Source organism: Mustelus asterias, chromosome 3 (genome assembly GCF_964213995.1).
Source record: "Mustelus asterias chromosome 3, sMusAst1.hap1.1, whole genome shotgun sequence".
NCBI lineage: Eukaryota > Metazoa > Chordata > Chondrichthyes > Carcharhiniformes > Triakidae > Mustelus > Mustelus asterias.
The window spans coordinates 116,769,225-116,789,783 of NC_135803.1; the positions used below are offsets into that span (position 1 = coordinate 116,769,225).

The following is a 20,559-nucleotide window of genomic DNA, read 5'->3' on the forward strand; positions in this document are numbered from 1 at the left end:
AATCCATTCCTTGCTTGCTCCAAAAAACAAATTTCAATTGAATCCAATTTGTGGTCCTTACAAGTGAGACAAACAAGATCCAAGTTGATAAGATTAGGCATTGCACCCTATCTTGGGCTTGATCTGATGGTTGGTCTTAGCCAAAAGAGGGGGGTAGGGGGGCGTTGGGAGGGGGTGGGGGGGGGGGGTGGTGGGGGTGGGGGGGGTGCACCATGCAAATGTCCATTGACCTCCGGCAGGGTTCTCCAGTTTTGGGGTGAGCGTGGCCGGAGAATCCCACCCTTGGTTTCATTCCAAAGCAGACAGAATGAGAGGCGACATAAAAAAAAGGCCAAAATTTCCTGGCCGTTCCTGCCGATGGGATCTTCCAGTTCCCCCGACGACATTCCCTGTCATGGGCTCCCTGGCAGCAGAGGGCGAAAACAATGGGAAAACCATAGCAGTTGGAACAGAAGATCCCCGTTGCCAGCCAATGGCGGGCAGGCTGCCTCACACAATGCAGGGGTCAGGGTGGAAAATCTCACTATCATGCACAGGTAAATCAAGTCTTCTGGGTTTCTATTCCTTAGTACTATCCTGGGCAAAGTTTTTAACATATAAGCCGTTGGGAAGGATCTCTAAGGTGACTTTGTGTAAATTAAATTACCACTCTGATATGGTTGTGTCCTACCATGGAGATCTTCAGAGGTGAAACTCTCTGATTTGACAGGAGCACAAACAGGGAAGACCTAACTCGACTGTGCTTGTATTGGTTTCTGTAATGGACCCTATCCCCATTTTTTACAGTGATGACATGGAAATTATTCTCAAAGGAAATCATGCTACCAACATTGTGGCTGTTGCCTAGCTACGTTCATAAAATCATATACTGAAGAAAATGTAAACCATGTCATAACCCATCACTGACCTTTTGCTAAAAATAGATCTCCAGTGCATTTCTTCAAATATAAATCTTAGCGCCACCCCCCCACTGTGACTAATAAAGTAGTGACAACAGCCCATGTTTCACTAAGGCCTCCAGAGGCAAACACGAATATCAAGTTATTTCAGCTACTCCCTGGATATCAGTCACCAACTGCATTAAGTTACTCATGTTTACTGGCTGTGAAGGATATGTGGGATTGTCATTGCCTAACTTAATCTGGACACTGGATGCATACACCATTACTCACATCGAGAAGATATTGCAGAGGAGCACTCAAGCACTTGTTGCATAACTGAGACATTAGTTCGTTTATAATATTAAACCCAAGTAAACCAAAACTGAGCTCACAATTTTTCTCATCAATTTTCTTAAATTTCTATTGGATAATACATTGCGTTGAGTGCGTTGCAAGGTAATAACATGTCAAGGACATTCCTATGATAACTTCAGTCATGAAATTGAAGCTCCAGTGTTTCATTTCTGAAACCTGAGATGGGTTACAGCTTCATCAAGTCTATGTAATTCTGTACAATTTTTATCATACAGCTTTACATCAGTACTCAGTGAAAGAGAGAGCTGTTCTTCTGTTGGGATAGGCTGCACTTAAACAGCAAATCAAATAACTGGGGTAGTGGACAAGAGCTTTAATCTAATAAGGGGATGGATGGGAGATTACAAGCTCAAAGACATCAAGGGAAAACATAGAAACTAGAGGCAGGAGTAGGCCATTCAGCCCTTTGAGCCTGCTCTGCCATTCATTATGATCATGGCTGATCATCAAATTCAATAACCTGATACCCCCTTCCCCGCATATCCATTTAGCTCCAAGAGCTATATCTAATTTCTTCTTGAAATCAGACGACTACTTTCTGTGGTAGTGAATTCCACAGATTCACCACTTCCTGGGTGAAGAGATTTCTCCTCACTCAGTTCTGAAAGGTTTACTCCTTATCCTCAAACTATGACCCTAGTTTTGGACACCCCCACCAATGGGAAGACTCTTTCTGAATCTACCCTGTCTAACCCTGTTAGAATATTATAAGTTTCTATGAGATCCCCTCTCACTCTTCTAAACTCCAGTGAATAATCCTAACCGACATAGTCCCTCCTCAATTGACAGAACTGCCATCCCAGGAATCAGCCTGGTAAACCTTCTCTGTCCTTCCTTTGTAGCTGATGCACATCAATTTAGACACGAGGCTCGAAGCTCAGTAAATGAAGGCTTTTATTTACTATTAATGAAGCTACCAGAACTTATGTACACTATCCCAGACTGAAGGGGTCCCGGCCAGAGCAGGGACTCTTATACCTCTCCCAGGAGGCGGAGCCCGACTGGGATGTGCCACAACACTATCATACAAAGGTGTAACAACCCCACCCTAACCCAACAGCAACAATAGCACAATCCAACAGTAACATATGTACATCCTTGTAGTCCTGGCCAGCCCCTAGCTCAGCACTATCCAGTGGGAACCAACGATGGTTCACCACATTCACCCCTCCTTTGAAAACAATGGCCGGCGGGGTACAAAAACCAGAATAAAATGTCAGCAATCTATAAGTTCAGACGGTCAGGGGGACCGCACCGTCGTTGTGACCTCCTCAATACCGGCGGTGACACCGGAGTAGGCACCTGCGGTGGCGTTCTCCCCAAAGCGGCGTCCAGCTGTTCTTCCACGGACTCACAGGCCGGTTGACCCTGAGGTGACGGTAGTCCAGGGGATCCTGACACGCCCTGCGGTGGCGACCATCTTCTGGGCTCAGGCAAGCTGTACATGGGAGTAAAATGGTTAAGCAATGGTCCCGATGCTGCCAGCGCCGTGTCCGGGGAAGAAATGAGAGATAATGGGTTTGTTACTGGGGGTATGGGAGCGACAGGGGTTGCTACGTCCCCTGCTGGCACCAGGTCTCGGATCGAGACCGTGTCCTCTCGCCCGTCAGGGTATGCCACATAGGCATACTGAGGGTTGGCGTGGAGGAGATGGACCTGTTCAACCAAGGGGTCGGAGTTGCGGGCCCTTACATGTCGCCGCAGGAGGACGGGTCCTGAGTACGTCAACCAAGACGGTAATGAGGTCCCCGAGGAAGACTTCCGAGGGAATGAGAACATCCTCTCGTGGGGAGTAGCATTGGTTGCCGTACACAGGAGGGAGCGAATAGAGTGGAGCGCATCAGGGAAGACCTCCTGCCAACGGGAGACTGGAAGACCTTTGGACTTCAACGCCAGTAAGACAGCCTTCCAGACTGTAGCATTCTCGCGTTCCACCTGTCCATTACCCCTAGGGTTGTAACTCATGGTCCTACTAGAGGCAATCCCGTATGAGAGCAGGAATTGCCTCAAGTCATCGCTCATGAACGACGAGCCCCTGTCGCTATGGATATAGCTGGGGTACCCGAACAGGGTAAAAAAATCACGGAATGCCTCGATCACCGTGGCAGCGGATGTATCCGAGCAGGGAACAACAAACGGGAACCGGGAGTACTCATCGATGATGTTTAGAAAGTACACGTTCCGATCTGTTGAGGGAAGGGGGCCCTTAAAATCAACACTCAGTCTCTCGAAGGGACGAGTGGCCTTGACCAAATGTGCCTGGTCAGGTCGGTAAAAGTGCGGTTTGCATTCCGCGCAAATCCGACAGCTCCTTGTTACCGACCTGACGTCCTCCACCGAGTAAGGCAGGTTGCGGGCTTTTACAAAGTGGTAGAGCCGAGTGACCCCAGGATGGCACAGATCATTATGGAGGGCGTTCAAATGATCCTCCTGAATACTAGCGCATGTTCCACGCGAGAGGGCATCCGAGGGCTCATTGAGTTTCCCTGGACGATACAGGATATCGTAGTTATAGGTGGAGAGTTCAATTCTCCACCGCAAGATCTTGTCATTCTTGATCTTGCCCCTCTGCGTGTTGTTAAACATGAGCGCCACGGACCGCTGGTCCGTGATCAGGGTGAACCGTTTTCCCGCCAAGTAATGGCGCCAGTGTCTGACGGCCTCCACAATGGCCTGGGCCTCCTTTTCCACCGCTGAATGCCGAATTTCAGGGCCTTGGAGGGTGCGGGAAAAAAATGCGACGGGCCTGCCCGCCTGGTTAAGTGTGGCGGCCAGGGCGAAATCAGATGCATCGCTCTCCAGCTGAAAGGGGATGGACTCATCTACCGCGTGCATCGTAGCTTTCGCGATGTCGTCTTTCAATTTCTCGAAGGCCAATTGGGCCTCTGGCGTTAGGGGAAAAGTCGTGGACTTAATAAGCGGACGGGCTTTGTCCGCGTAATTGGGAATCCACTGCGCATAATAAGAGAAGAAGCCTAGGCATCTTCTCAGTGCTTTTGCACTAGCAGGCAAGGGAAGCTCAGCAAGGGGGCGCATACGGTCTGGATCAGGGCCAATGACCCCGTTTTCCACCACGTATCCTAGGATGGCTAAACGGCGCGTATGAAACACACACTTCTCCCTGTTGTAGGTCAAGTTCAGGCGAGATGCAGTGCGTAAGAAGTTCAGGAGGTTTGTGTCGTGGTCCTGCTGGTCATGGCCGCAGATGGTGACATTATCCAGGTACGGGAAGGTAGCCCGCAGCCCGTTCTGGTCCACCATTCGGTCCATAGCACGCTGGAAGACCGAGACCCCATTGGTGACACCAAAGGGAACCCTGAGAAAATGATACAAGCGACCATCCACCTCAAAAGCCGTGTATTGTCGGTCCTCTGGGCGAATGGGGAGTTGGTGGTAGGCAGACTTGAGGTCTATGGTGGAGAACATCCGGTACTGCGCAATCTGATTGACCATATCAGATATGAGCGGGAGAGGATACGCATCCAGCTGCGTATATCGGTTAATGGTTTGACTGTAGTCAATGACAATCCGGGGTTTGTTCCCGCTCTTGACCACCACAACCTGTGCTCTCCACGGACTAACACTGGGTTGTATGATCCCTTCTTTGAGGAGCCGCTGAACCTCAGATCTAATGAAGATCCGATCCTCAGTGCTGTAACGCCTACTTTTAGTCGCGATGGGCTTGCAGCCTGGTACCAGATTCTGAAACAAAGAGGGAGTGGTGATCTTTAGCGTCGAGAGGTTGCAGGCGGGGTGCGTTGGGCAATTTGGAGGCTGCTGCTGTTTTCCCACTGCCAGTGAAGGGAGTGGCCCACCGTACTGTAGGATTACGCTCCTCAAGTGGACCATGAAGTTTAGTCCGAGAAGTATTGGCGCGCAAAGATACGGCAACACAAGGAGCTTGAAGCGCTCGTAAACTGTGCCTTGTACTTTCAAGGTTACCACGCAACTCCTTAGCACGGCAACAGACCGGGACCTTGATGCCATAGAGATTGTCTGTTTGGCAGGTTGAATCTGGAGTCCACACCTCTTCACAGTGTCTGGGTGGATAAAGCTCTCAGTGCTCCCGCTGTCAAACAGACAATAAAGCACATGATTGTTTACCTGGATATTCATCATTGAACGATCGAGTCTATGAGGCTTGGCCTGGTCCAGGATGATCGACGCCACCGTTGGTTCATGATCGCCACTGCAGGCAGCTGAAATCGATGCTGAGGACCCCTGCTGGTCGTTCATGGTCAGTGTCGACCAACATGGCTGCCCCCATGAATCGCACGTGGGTAAGGGCGCCAAACTCCGCGACCCCTGGTGGTCATACTCCTCCGACTCCGTCGACCGTAATGGCGTCGTCCTGGCCTCGCACGTGGATGAACCCCGCGACGACTTCGACGATGATGATGATCCAAGCTCCGAAGAATCGCAGGCCGCACTGCCGTTCCTGGGTTTCAATCGGCACACCTTTGCATAATGCCCTTTTTTACCGCATGCAGTGCACAATACAGCTTTAGCGGGACACTTTTGCCGGGTATGTTTTGCTCCTCCACAGAAGTAGCACCGCGGGCCGCACGGGGCTGCAGCTGTCATCTGGCCCGAATGGGAGCACGCCATTACACAGCATTTCGAATCCGAGGGGCGAGGAGGGATTTGCGACTGCTCCTGCCACGTTGTCTCCACGTGGTCCTCTGGATATAAGACTAAGCTCTTTGAAGCCGACTTGAGTATCTCTGCTAACTCGATGGCCTGGGTAAGATTAAGGTTACCCTTCTCCAACAGTTTAAGTCGAACGTACGACGATCCGACCCCAGCCACAAACACATCTCGGGCGAGGTCATACATGCTCTGCTCAGCCGACACAGCTTTGCAGTCACAGCCCCTGGCTAGCTGTAAGAGCTCATTGGCATAGTCCTCCATCGTTTTGCCCGACTGCCGTCGTCGAGTGGCTAGGAGGTAACGAGCGTGTATCTCGTTAGGTGGTTTTGTATAGCGCTTCTTTAGAAGCTCGAGGGCCTTAGGGTGATTAGTGGCCGCACGGATCGCGAGGTAGACTGTGTCGCTTACCCTCGCATGGAGGACCCGGAGTCTGTCATCATCTGTGGTGACCGCTGTGGAGGCTGCTAGGTAAATCTTCTAAACACTTCAGCCAGTGGTCGAAGGTGTTAGAAGCGCCCACCGCACGTGGATCTAGCGTCAGACGTTCTGGCTTGAGAATTTGCTCCACACTCTCTCTCTTCTTTTTTTCTCCGTCGAGAGTTTAATAATAGTAAATAAAATTGATGCACATCAATTTAGACACGAGGCTCGAAGCTCAGTAAATGAAGGCTTTTATTTACTATTAATGAAGCTATCAGAACTTATGTACACTATCCAAGACTGAAGGGGTCCCGGCCAGAGCAGGGACTCTTATACCTCTCCCAGGAGGCGGAGCCCGACTGGGATGTGCCACAACACTATCATACAAAGGTGTAACAACCCCACCCTAACCCAACAGCAACAATAGCACAATCCAACAGTAACATATGTACATCCTTGTAGTCCTGGCCAGCCCCTGGCTCAGCACTATCCAGTGGGAACCAACGATGGTTCACCACAGTAGCAAGGACGTCCTTCCTCAGACAATGACACTAAAACTGCACACAATACTCCAGGTGTGGCCTCACCAACACCCTATACAATTGCAGTAAAACATCCCCATCCCTCTCACTTGAAGGCCAACATACCATTTGCCTTCTTGACTGCCTACTGTACCTAGACGCTTAGTTTCAGTGACTGATGCCCGAGGGCACCAAGGTCAAGCTGTTTATCCATCTCTTCCAATTTACACCCATTCGAGTAATAATCTGTCTTCCTATTATTGCTACCAAAGTGGATAGCCTCACATTTATCCACATTATACTGCATCTGCCATGCATATGTCCACATACTCAGCCTGTAAAAATCATGTTGGAGCATCTCGGCCTCCTCCTCACAGCTTCCCTCCGACCCAACTTTGTATCATCTGCAAATTCCATAATAATACATTTAGTTCCCTCTTCCAAATCATTAATATATAATGTGAACAGTTGGGGTCCTAACACAGATACCTGTGGTACCCCACTAGTCACTACCCGCCAATCAGAAAAAGACCATTTATGCCAACTCTTTGCTTCCTAGCCACTAACCAGCTTTCTATCCATCTCACGACATCACCGGCAATGTCACAGCTCTAAAGCAAAGGTCAGGAATGAACAGTGAGACTTAGGTATTGGGTATTATGGTGACCTTTCAGGTCAGAATTTTACTCATCCCGAGCAGGCACACTTCTGATCTGGAAGTGCATAAAATATTCTGTGAAATAACTTGTGATAACATTAGGCGCGCATCCCGATGTCACCTCGCTCTCACACAATATCTTTGTCAGTGGGTGCAGGCTAGTGAGACATTACAACAAACTGTAAACATTTCCATAGGTATGTAAATAGGAAGAGATTGGTGAAAGTAAATGGGGGTGCATCAAAGACAGACAAATAGGATTATAATAGGGAATAAGGTAATGGCAGAGACATAAAACAAATATTTTGTAACTATCTTTAATTCTGGAAATAATGGAGAACTAAGGATCTAACAAGAATGAGGAACTTGAAGAAATCAGTACAAGTAGAGAAGTAACACTTGAGGATTTAATGGAACTAATAGATGACAAATTCCCTGGATAATGGTGACTCCAGAGATAGTCGCTACATTGATTTTGACCTTCCAGAATTCCTTAGATTCTAGAACAGTTCCCAAGAGTTGAAATGTAGGAAACATAACTCTGTATTTAGGATAGCAGGAAGAGAGAAAAGAAAGAACTGTAATCCAGTTAACTTATCAATAGTAGGCAAAATGATAGAATCTATTATTATGGATATGGTAACAGGCCATTTGGAAAATCTAAATATAATCAAGCAAAGTAAGTACTGATTTATGAGAGGGAAGTCACATTTCATGAATCTGTTAAGAGTTTTTTTTAGGATGTAATTCATAATATGGATAAGGGTCAACCAGTGCATTTAATGCACATATATTTGGATTTTCAAAAGGCAGTTGATAAGATGATATATAAAAAGTTATTTTACGAAATTAGGGCATGTAGTGTTGTGGGTAGTACATTAACATGGACATGTACATTAGTTAATGGACATAAGTCAGGGAGTAGGTATAAATGGGATATTTTCAGTGTGACAGGCATTAACTAGTGCAGGGCCACAAGGATCTGTAGTTAAACTGCTGCAGGGACATTAAGATGAAACACAGCTTAAAGTAAGGCCTGGTTCTAAGTTTAAAGTGATTTGTCTAATTAGTTAGAGCCAATAGAAGTTCACCCTTACACTTCTTGACAATATTATAGACCAATTAGTAATTTCCAACAATATTGACTAAGGTGGGCCTAAAACATCTTTAGAGTAAAAGAGGTTGCGGGAAACATCTTTATGCATGTCTAGGGTGAAAGAGATCTTTGGGGGTAGTTGAGCATCTTCCTATCAATACAAAAGATTGTTTCCAACTACTTCAGGGGCAGTCAAACTTCCTCTTGTCAGTGTGGAGTTTGAGTGTTAAGTGCTGGGATTTGTTCAGTGATGGTTTCCCTACCAGTAGAAATCCCAGAAAGGTGTAGTGCTTCTTGGAGTCACTGACAGTTTCTCTGTTGGATTGATCACCTAAGAGAAAGCTTGGAATTGGTAGAATTTCATTGATAAATATACTTTTCCTATATTCTTCCTCTATTTGTTAATTGGTAAGTTTTAGTTTATTGAATAAGTTAATATTTATTCTTGAATGTTTGATCAGGACAATCAAACTGTTGTTTAAAATGTACTTACTTATAGTCAATAAGCATTGACATTATTTGCTAATTCAGAGTCTGAGGGCCCTATTTTACCATTTTGATTCTAAGTGCTAAGCGGACTTGAAACTGGGAGTGTTTCAGATCCAACTTTTAGACCCATTCTCAGGTGCCCCCATACGCACTCTGCCTGAAAAAATATCAGCAATTCCGAATCGCGCTGCAGAAGCCTGTGGGCGGGGCTTAATGCGCCCAAAGTCCTGCAGCTCCGATCGGCGCCTCCAACTGCGCATGCGCAGAAAAAAAAGGATAGAATGCAGCTCCCCTGTCACATCGCTCCCGGGCCGGATAATGCCTCCTACTGGCCTCCACAGACATTACCCCACCCCCACAACATTACTGACACCCTTATCCCCCCACCCCCTCCACCACCAATCATGGGCCCCTCCCCCCTTCCCCCTTACTGATCACAAGCAGAGTGGCAGCAGATCCCCCCTTCCCCCTCTCTGATCACAGGCAGAGTGGCAGCGGATCTCCCCTTCCCGCTCACTGACCACAGGCAGAGTGGCAGCGGATCTCCCCTTCCCCCTCTCTGATCACAGGCAGAATGGTAGCGGATCCCTCCTTCCCCCTCACTGATCACAGGCAGAATGGCAGCGGATCCCTCTTCCCCCTCACTGATCACAGGCAGAATGGCAGCAGAGCCCCCCCTTTCCCTTTCACTGATCATAGGCAGAGTGGCAGCAGAGCCCCCCCTTCCCCCTTACTGATCACAGGCAGAGTGGCAGAAGACCCCCCTTTCCTCCTCATTGATCACAGGCAGAGTGGCAACAGACCCCCCCTTCCCCCTCACTGATCACAGGCAAAGTGGCAGCGAACCCCACCCCCTCCTGCCCCCCACCAATCTCAAGCAGAGAGACGTTGGACCCACCTCCCCCCAACCCCCACCGATCTCAAGCAGAGAGCCGTCGGATGCTCGGCACTTACCTCCTCACTGGCTGGAGCGCCCAAATTGGACTTTTGTAGAGCATGTCTGTTTTGCGCTGATTCTGGATGGGCGAAAGCGGTGGTAAAAGGGGAAGTGCCGGTAAGGTTGGGTGTGCAGCCCATTAAATCAATTTAAATGCATGCAAATACATTTAAATGGCCGTCGCGCCCGTTTCAGGCACAGTCCTGATCACAGCCATTTTCAGGCCTTGGTAATGTGGGAACTGGCGCGGAGGCGGACGCGGATCGCGCTATTCACCTCACGCCTGACTTTACCAAGTTTTCATGCCCGAAAACGGGCACAACTTGATGGTAAAATCGGACATTGAATCTTTGCCTGATGGTTATTTCTCTGTTAAATTGGACAGGGATTGGGTATTGGAAGGGGCCTTGTTAGGTCAGGGTTTAATGTGGTCGGGGAGTGGTTGGGGTTTGCAGGGGTATTTGTGGGTGAGCGGGGGTTTGAGTTATGCTGTTAATCATGGAGTTACAACAGAAAGTAAACAGCCTGACAGTTCCAGTGTTAGTATCCAGGTAAGTAATTTATGTGTAGCCAAAGTCTCCAACATTGAAATCAGTGTCAGAGACTTTTGCGTAGTGCCCCAGATGGGAACTAACCCCTCAGAAGTTTAAACTTCGCGGGCAATTGCAGCACCTACGCACCCATCAGGACTTTGCAGGCTCCTGATGCATATCACTAATTTAAGACCAGATTTCACTGCTCTGGATCTTGGAAGATTTGGACTATTGAGTAGACTAGCCCTATTCCCTTGGGGTTTAATAGGAGAAGAGGTGGTCTCATTTAAACTTTTAAAATTCTTAAAGGGTTTGATAGAGTGAATGATGTTTCCCCTGGTTAGGGACAATAGTACCAGGATCACAGTTTTAGAATAAAGGGTCAATCATTTAACTATTTCATCAGTGCCAGTTGTGCCCTCAGCTGCCAACGCATTAAGCTTTGGAATTCCCTCATTGAACTGCCTCCCTAACTTTCCTTCCTCCACTAAGACAGTCCCTAGAACTTTTCACTTCTAAACTATTGGCCATCTGCCCAAATATTGCCTTATGTGACTCAATCCATATTAGGCAATCATACAGGGCTCCTGTTCCTGTTCATTGTGTGTGAATACTGTTGAGAACAGGACCAGGTTTAGCTCTAAACTCCTCCACAGTTTGACTTCCTGCCATCAATCACTATGAAAACTAATATATGGGCTACCTTCACTGATGTACTACATTGTTACCCATGGACTGATAAACGAGAGAGAAAATCAATGCCTTCAGCAGAGAAAGGGAAGGGAGAAAGTTGAAGGATTATATTGGAGAAAACAAAGTTTTCTAGTTGAAAAAAAATCTGAACTTACTTGACTCCATTTCGAATAGCAGCTGAATTGGTAATCTCATTCAAGCAAAGTGGTTGTTATGCAAAATGGAACAGTTGCAGGTATATTTATGTCGATGAGACCATGATGTTTTGTATAACACATGGAGCTCATTTTAATTTACAGGTATTCAGAACAAACTACTACATAACTGATTTACTAAGGAAGTTGGTAGAGTTATCAGGAACCAATCTGTACATTTTCAATTAAGATTGTAATATATAACAGAGCAATGTAAACATGGGCCACAAGAGCAGGAGTAGGCCGTTTGGCCCTTCAAGCCTGCTCCATCACTCAGTAAGATCATGGCTGATTTGGTTGTGGTGTAAACACCACTTTCCTATCTGCCCCACATCCCATAATCCATGACTCCCTTGTCTCTCAAAAATCTATCTAACTCATCATTGACTAGAATAAAAGATCCAGCCTCCTTTACTTTCTGGGGTAGAAAATTCCAGATAAACAGCCCTCAGTAAAGTAATTTCTCATTCTTCTAATCTAAACTCTAATTAAGTACAGGTCCAGTCTGCTCAACTTTCCCTCCTAAACCAAGCCTTTCATCATAGGAATCAGCATTGTGACCTTCTCTGAACTTTTTCCCGATGTAACTATATCCCTCCTATAGTAAGGAAACCAAAAGTGTACACATTAGTCCAGGTGGCTCTATACAGCTGTAGCAAGACCTCTCAATTTTTATACTCAATTCCCCTTGCAAGAAGGACCAAAAACTGCTCAATCCGTCCCAGCATCCTTAATGGACACAGGCTCCTAACATCACATATGCCTGAAGGAAGCTGCATGTGATTGAATTTTCCGCTTTTATTCCAATTACTATTTATTTCTTTACCTCTGTGCATAAGTTGATCCACCTGTCATATGCTTTAAAGATTTTTCACACCAGTACTGACGGTTGTGCCTCTAAGTAAAATGAACAACTGCAAGACCATCTGGACTGGATAACGTTCTGCCCACATACCAAGCCAATGAGCATAGACAGAATAAATACAACATGTGGTGTTTAATGTTTTACAAGTCAGATGGGTTTTCAGCTCAACCTTAGAATCATAGCAGTTGTGTTTTGACATAATTGCACGTTATGTAAAGTGACTTTCAGGCTCCGTGCACATTAGAATTGTAAATTATTCAGTAATCTAATTGCTAAACTTGTACTACACTTCAGTTGGTGAATGCTAATGGTTCTCACCAGTAGTCTATTTTATTTTAATATAACACGGAACACATGTAAATACAATCGAAATATGACAAGATACAGATGTACATATCTAATCCTCTCATGGTGAGATCTTGATCTCAGTCAGATTAACAGACTAAATGTTGGATGGAAGTCAAGATCTTCTTCATAGTTTAGGATAAATACTTGTGTTCAAATTTCCCTATACATCCTAATATTTACAAAGTAACAGAGGCTGGAACTGGGTACTTGTACACCCTCTTAACGAGTTAACTAGCGGGTTATGGAATTGAGAAGGAAACCAGAAAAAAAAATTGTCCTTTGGTTTAGCTGGTTCTGCCTAATCCAATAAGTAGCGTGGTCAGTATAAGTTTCTTTAATCAGCTCACCTATTGTCTTCACTCTGCTCTTCAAGGCATTGGCTTCTTATAGAGCATGATTGCATCAATATTAGTTAACCTTGTCCCACTTAGTAATTGATAATGGAAGATGGGTGTACAATTGAATCCAATGGAATTGTCCTAAATTGATATCAACACACACTTGTGCTTCCAACAGGGGCCAGGTTACTGAATATGACTGCGCACAGGAACCTTGACGTACTTTACTCTTGCAAACGCAGAGCCAGTAAGGCTAGATTTGGGCTTCTTACTACCATCCCAGATGAGATCATCACAAACCTCTGCAATGACACTACAACTCTAGCGTTGGCACTGAATTCTTTCACTAATTATAGCGAAAATGGCCATTGAGATTAATCTTCACATCACCAACCCAGATTTAGAAACAGGTCCCAATTAAGTGGAAACTCTGTGAAGGTCGCCTCTCTTCAATTCCCTTTGAAGTTAGCTCAGGCCATGACATCCAATTTCAACTGCAAGTGTTTTGTGTCAGTGTGAAACTGAATTGTAATCACTTTGCCCCAACATAAACTCAAATGTCAGAATTCCATGTTCCTGGGATAATGGATTGTTTGGCAGTGGAACATTGAGGGAAACTGGACAGAGAGGATTGTCCACTGAAAGGGAGCCCATCCGCTTTGCTGCATACTATTATGGAAACTGTTTGGGTGTTGCTCATGAACCAGTCAGGATTTTCTTTCAGACTATCATTCCAATCACTGAAGTGTTATGATCTTAAATGTATTTTAAACTTATAGTGTGTTTTCCCCAATTATACTTAAACCTTTATACCACAGATAATATTCTGATAAAAAGTTTTATGTAAAATAATATGTTGCTTTCCAAATCAATTGCAGCATTAAAGGAAAGGTTTTCCTATCTCCAAAAGCAATTTTTGATTGTGCAACTTGTCTTTGTAAATAAACAGCAGCTGAGGAGTGACATGGAATATTTTCTGTGAGTGCTGGTAATCTAGAAAATATCACTGTTACAAGTAAATAAAAGGAATATTTTTGTTGGTATATACTGATTTGTCCATAATAGCTTCCATTTGCTCTCATTTTCACTAACAAAAACAAACACTTACATAGTAGGTCAACTATCTGAATATCTGATTAAAATTGTGATAAAATATTTAAAGATTGCTCTTAAATATAAAATGCAGATGCTCTAATGCGTTAGTCTGTCATTTGACTCTCTGCTATTTTAGTAGAGGCATTATCCCATTGAAAATAAATCGGTCATCATTGCTGCTAAAACAGCTGAGAGTGGAGTTGTACATCACTGTGGTAAGCATTTCTATGACAACAGTGTTCTTGGCACTACCTAGTGGAAAGTCATGGTATAGAATTACAATGCTCGGTCAAAAAGGATACAATCAACAAATGTCCTCTTTATTATGATGCTGACAGAGACAGCTAATTGTAATCTTTCTGATAAATCTTATTCATAGTGTGTTTTCATAAATGTACCTGGTGTCAATGCACCAGACATACTGTCAATTTAATTAGTTTAATTTGGTGATGTTTTTGTTGTGTAAAAATCATCTTCAAACCTCTCTACTTTTCCTGGGAAGTTGATGCTATTGGATATTTCCCTTTAAGATGTATAATCATCCATAGCATCAACTTTCCAGGAAAGAATAAAGAGGTTTGATGATGGTATGTTATACAAATGTATTATTTTAACCAGAATATAGGGCAGCACGGTGGCTGCCACTGCTACTTCAAAGCGCCAGGGACCTGGGTTCCATTGCCAGCTTGGATCACTATCTGTGCGAAGTTTGCACGTTCTCCCCACATCTGTTTGGGTTTCATCTGGGTGCTCTGGTTTCTTCCCACAGTCCGAAAGATGCGTTGGTTAGGTACATTGGCCATGCTAAATTCTCCCTCAGTGTACCCAGACAGGCGCTGGAGTGTGGCGACTAGGGTATTTTCACAGTAAATTCATTGCTTGTTAATGTATGCCTACTTGTGACACTAATAAATAAAAATAAATAAGAATATTACCAATAATTTCTGCAACACATGATTATTAATAAGATTTTATTTTAAAATTAATATGACTTTTTATTTAATAAGAGGTAACAAAGATTGAAATCAGAATACAATGGCATAACCAAGTTACGTGATAACTTCACAGATCACAGATTTGTTACAGCGCAGGAGGACATTTGGCCCATTGTGTTTGCAAGAACTCGCCAAATGAGCATCATGACTTAGTGCCATTCCCCTGCCTTTTCCCCATACTCCTGCACAGTGCTTCTACTCAGGTAATCATTTAATGCCTTTTTGAATGTCTCGATTGAACCAGCCCTCGCCACACTTCCAGGCAGTGCATTCCAGACCTGACTTTTTTTCTCACATCACATTTACTTCTTTTGCAAATCATTTAAATCTGTGTCCTTTCGTTCTTGTTCCTCTCAGAAAGGAAAACAGTTTCCCCCTATCTATTCTGTACAGCCCCCTTATGATTTTGGACATTTCTATCAAATGTCCTCTTCGCCTTCTTCTCTCCAAGGAGAACAGTCTCCACCTCTCCAATCTATCCTCATAACTGAAGTTTCTAATCCTGAAACCATTCTTCTAAACCTCTCCAATGCATTCACATCCTTACGATAGTTTGGTGCCCAGAATTGTACACAATATTCCAGTTGAGGTCTGGTCTAACTAGTATTGCAAAGTTGAGTTTGTGAAGTTGGAAAGTGATGTTGATAAAGATGTAAAAAATTATTAAAATGCTAGAAGAAAAAAACATTGCATGGTCCCTTTACGAGCTGGTTTTGTTTCAGTGCTTGGAGGTTTAAAATGCAAAGTACATCCAAAGTCCAAGCTGAAACATTTGTATCGAAAAGTCAAGCAGTAGTCTTGACAAAGACAACCTGTTGTTGTTTGAATTTTGCCCAATCAATTTAAAGCTGGCACTCAGCTACCAAGAACCTATAAGATTTAGATTTGATGATGTTGAAAAAAATCAGACCAATCCCTATTGGAGAAAAACTGATAGGTCATCACAGGTATAAAATAGAGTGCAAGAGGGAAAAAACAGGAGATAGCAACTGCCACCTCTCAAGCCTTGAGGGGGAGAGGACAAATGCCAGTTGCCAAGAGCTAAGAGTTCTCAGCTCTCAACCCTGCCGGCTTTATATATGTCTTAAGAGAACACAGCATCTAACCAGCGAAAGGTACCAAAATCAAAAAGAACTTACAGACAGAGAAATCAACTGAGAAACTCCAAAAGGTTCCGAAAGAATGAAACCGGGTTTTATATTTTTTTGAGAGTGACTGAATTCTATTTTTTTTTGGTTAATGAATGGATCTTGTCTTTATTTGAGCAGCATACCAGTAGAATCTTATTTTATTTGGTATGGTACTTGTTTAATGTTTATTTATTAGTCACAAGTAGGCTTTCATTAACACTGCAATGAAGTTACTGTGAAAATCCCCCTTGTCGTCACACTCTGGTGCCTGTTTAGGTACACTGAGGGAGAATTTAGTATGGCCAATGCACCTAATCAGTACATCTTTCAGACTGTGGGAGGAAACCGGAGCACCCAAAGGAAACCCAAGCAGACACGGGGAGAACATGCAGACTCCGCAGATACAGTGACCCAAGCCGGGAATTGAACCTGGGTCCCTGGCGCTGTGAGGCAGCAGTGCTAACCACTGTGCCACCATGCCACCCATGTTTAGTTAAAGTTCCCTGATGGTTAAATACAATTAAGTGTTATGTGTTCATTTTAAAGTGAGTGTCAGGTATTTCTGTTAGTTAACCACTAAACGTCACTGAAGGACAGTTCACCTTCCCACACATTTTTAACAGATTACGAGGCAAGGTATTCCTCTTTGGGGGATTCGGCATTACTTCTGAAAAGGGGGTCAACCTCTGTGTCGTAACACTAGTGTCTTGAACAAGTTCAAAATCTCCTTGCTCTTGTAGTCTATACTAATATTAACAAAGTACAAAATATTATCTGCTTTATTAACTGCTCTCTCCACCTGCCCTGTCACCTTCAATGATGTATGCATATATACACCCGCGTCCCTCTGCTGTTACATCCCTTGAAGAATTTTACAACTTATTTTATATTGTCTCTCCATGTTTTTCCTACAAAAATGTATTACCTCACACTTTCCCGCTTTGAACTTCATCTGCCACCTATCTGCCCACTCCACCAACATGTCCATGCACTTTTGGAGCTCTACACTGTCTTCTTCACAATTTACAATGCTTCCAAGTTTTGTGTATCTGTAACTTTGAAATTGCCCCCTGCACACCAAGTTCTAAATCATTTATATATATATATGGAAAAGCAAGCGTACCAATAACAAATACAAACCTTCCTCCAGCCCAAAATATATCCATTGGCCATTACTCTCTCCTTCCGATTATTCAACCAATTTTGTATCCACATACTGTTTCTTTGACTGCTAATTCTATACCAAATAATTGTTTCTAGAAGCTTGCCCACAGTTGATGCTAAACAGATTGGACTATAATTACTGGGGCTATCCTTACAATGTTTTTTGAACAAGTGCATAATATTTGCAGTTCTCTGGCCCTCTGGCACCTCCCAAGTCTAGAAAAGACTGGAAGATTATGGCCAGCACCCCTGCAATTACATTTGCACTTCCTTCAATATCCTTGGATACATCTCATTCAGTCCCGGTACCTTGTTAATTTCCTTATCAATTTTGCACCCTTGGTGGAAACTTGGTGCTCCCATGTCAATTCTGTGAATGGAATATAGGACCAAGCATGTTCAATGCTACAGGTTACCTCTGAACACAGCAGGGAGCTGAACAGTGTTCTGTTGGTAACATGTAGTGCAATCAACCTTCTGTTCTCAAAGGCAGTCTCTCCCAAAAATAAATTGCATTGAATAACAAAGGGCTGCCGCTGAATGCATATTGGGAGTGCTGCTGGAGAGCTTAATGCTCCTTTCACAAATGCACACACACACACACACACACACACACACACACACACACACACAAAAAGAACACACACTCTCTCTCACGCACACAAACACACTCACACTCTTTGGCCAGAATATTACCGGAATGTCTGCCCTGGAATCGGGGCGGGCAAAGTTCACAGAACAGCATTCTCCGTTGGCCTTGGGTGGGATCTTACGAGCCCCGGACGGGCATGCCGGTAAAATTCCGGCACACATCTTTATCTTTCTCTCTCAAGGAAACACTCATGCTCCTACATCTCTCTCTCTCTCTCAGAGAAATGCACACACTCCTACATCTCTCTTACACACATCTGCATCTCTCACACACACACACACACACGCCTGCATCTCTCTCTCACACACACACACACACATACACCACACACACACGCATGTCTCTTTCACACATATGCTGATGAGTGTGCCTATCAGAAGCCAACGCAGTGTGAAAACAAGTTCCAATTGGACAAACTGAAATTAAAGCTATCAAACGTAAAACTACCGAACCTACCTGAGAACCCCTGGATAAGTCCCACAGAGCCCCAAGGTTTCATGGAACCCAGTTTGGGAAACACTGGGCTTCAGGAAACATCCTAAAACATAAAATCTTATTGTTTCATCCATTCAGCTATTAAAGGGAAGTTTGAATTCCTTATCAAAAGTTATTGATGTCTATGGGGATTGTAATAAGTCCCACAAGAAGTCTAATAACCTAAGGCAAGTGGTCCGCATCAGGGAATCATCACATGACACCTGCTACCCATCAGACCACCAACCTCTCATGCACCATACCCCCATTACTCACACAGTGAAGATAGTTTGTGCCAGTTCATTAGATAATGATGTTACAAGTTCTGACACCAGCAGGTGAGAACCTGGATGAAGTAACACACAGAATGTTGATGGGCATGCACACCAAGATGCCAGGTGAATTATCTGACCTGCCATACAGCCTCCTGTCACTGGCAAGGAGCAGAGAAGAGCCCAATTCCAACTTGGCAGAGGGCATATTATGCAAAGTTTGTCCTCAGCAGTCTCTGCTACATCAGTTGACCCTGATCCACTGCAATTCTGTCACAATATCCGCTGCAGCTTTTACATAGACAGGTCATCAAATCCTCCGCCCTTCATGTGAGAGTGCAGCAATACTCTCCAGAAGATACAGTCATTATCTAATGAACTGGCACAAACTAGAACCAGAAAATACAGGAACTCACCACAACACCTCCAAGGCACACGAGTACTTTCACTTTACAATAGCAGAGGTTCTTCAGATTGCAAAATGGGTGGCTCGCCCTTTCAGTGATGTGAGCAGCTGAAAGGCTTGATGTTCTGAGAATGACATGCAAATTCAATCGACCTGCTTGATTCAAATTTGGGCAATGTGTGTCACTTCAGCAGGTAAGACTGTGTGATATCTGAGTAGCACCAATTCAGCACCAATTCAGTGTGCCACATGGGCACTCTGCCCAAGATGGCACACTGTGCACGCCATGACAGAAGTGTGTTTTTCAGTGTATTATACAGTTTTACTTGGAGCTGGTGTACTTGGTCATCGCTTTTTTCCCCTCTGACACAACATGCTTGGCCCGTTCCCCATACCAAGGGGAACTGGCCAAGCCAGTTGGCAGCAGGCGCACAGCGGTCTGGATCTCCCGGGAGCTGATGTTCTGCCGCCTGTTGTAATGGGTCAGGCAGGAAGCCTCCCCCACAATGCACTCAAAGATGTCGTTGATGAAGGAGTTCATGGTGCTCTTGACCTTGGAGGAGGTGCTGGTGTTGGGGTGAACCTGCTTCATTACTTTGTAGGTGTAGATGAAGTAACTCTCCTTCCTGGACCTCTTCTTCTTCTTGCTGCTCTTCGTTGGCAGCTTCTTCAGAGCTTTCTTGCCATCCTCCTTAGAAAATTGCTGCTTCTTATCCTCACCCATTATCACCTTCAATTTCAGAGGCTGCCAGCAGAACACCCCCCTCCACTCCCCTCCCCCCAGCAGATCCAATTACACTTCAGAGATGGAATTTGCCCCCAAATACTTTTCTCAAAAACTTCAAGCAGGAAAGACCAACTGGTTCACCTTGTCTGTCCTATACAGCCATATCGCCTCATGCATCAGGACTCAGACACTCTGTACCCATCAAGAACCCTGTATTCTACTGAGGGAAGCAATAATGGGGTTGAAAACCAGGACTAAGCTGAAAGAAAAATGTTGACAGTTCCTTTCTAACCCCCACTAGGGTACTGAAACCAGTTCTGGAGTTCACAGTGATGAGGGCTCTGAGTATCTTGTTTAGTTCAACCTGGGCACAGACCATTACCAAGGTGAAAGGTTAGGGGCAACCTGTTCCTGATACTGCCCTGGAACCGAGTGCGAGGATATATATGACAGTAGGGACTCACGAGCTAATTTTGCTTCCCTTTCTCACATCTTTGATGAAGCAACAAAGCTGAGAGAGACTAATATCTCCTGCACCAAATTAAAAAAACCTAACTAGTTCAATTGGCAGTGTCTTTCGGTGTTTCTGACATTCTCAACTTTGGTCTGACCTAAGCAAACCAGAAAATCATTTCTTCTGTGTAAA

General features: G+C 44.7%; 1 protein-coding gene across 1 annotated transcript; it reads right to left on the bottom strand.

Moving 5' to 3' along the window:
* Positions 1-19,508: 19,508 nt before the first annotated feature.
* LOC144491860 (histone H2B type 1-H-like) lies at positions 19,509-19,910 on the bottom strand. The gene has a single exon (XM_078210150.1). It carries the CDS (start codon positions 19,908-19,910, stop codon positions 19,509-19,511), a length of 402 nt encoding a protein of 133 aa, XP_078066276.1.
* Between the last annotated feature and the right edge of the window lie 649 nt (positions 19,911-20,559).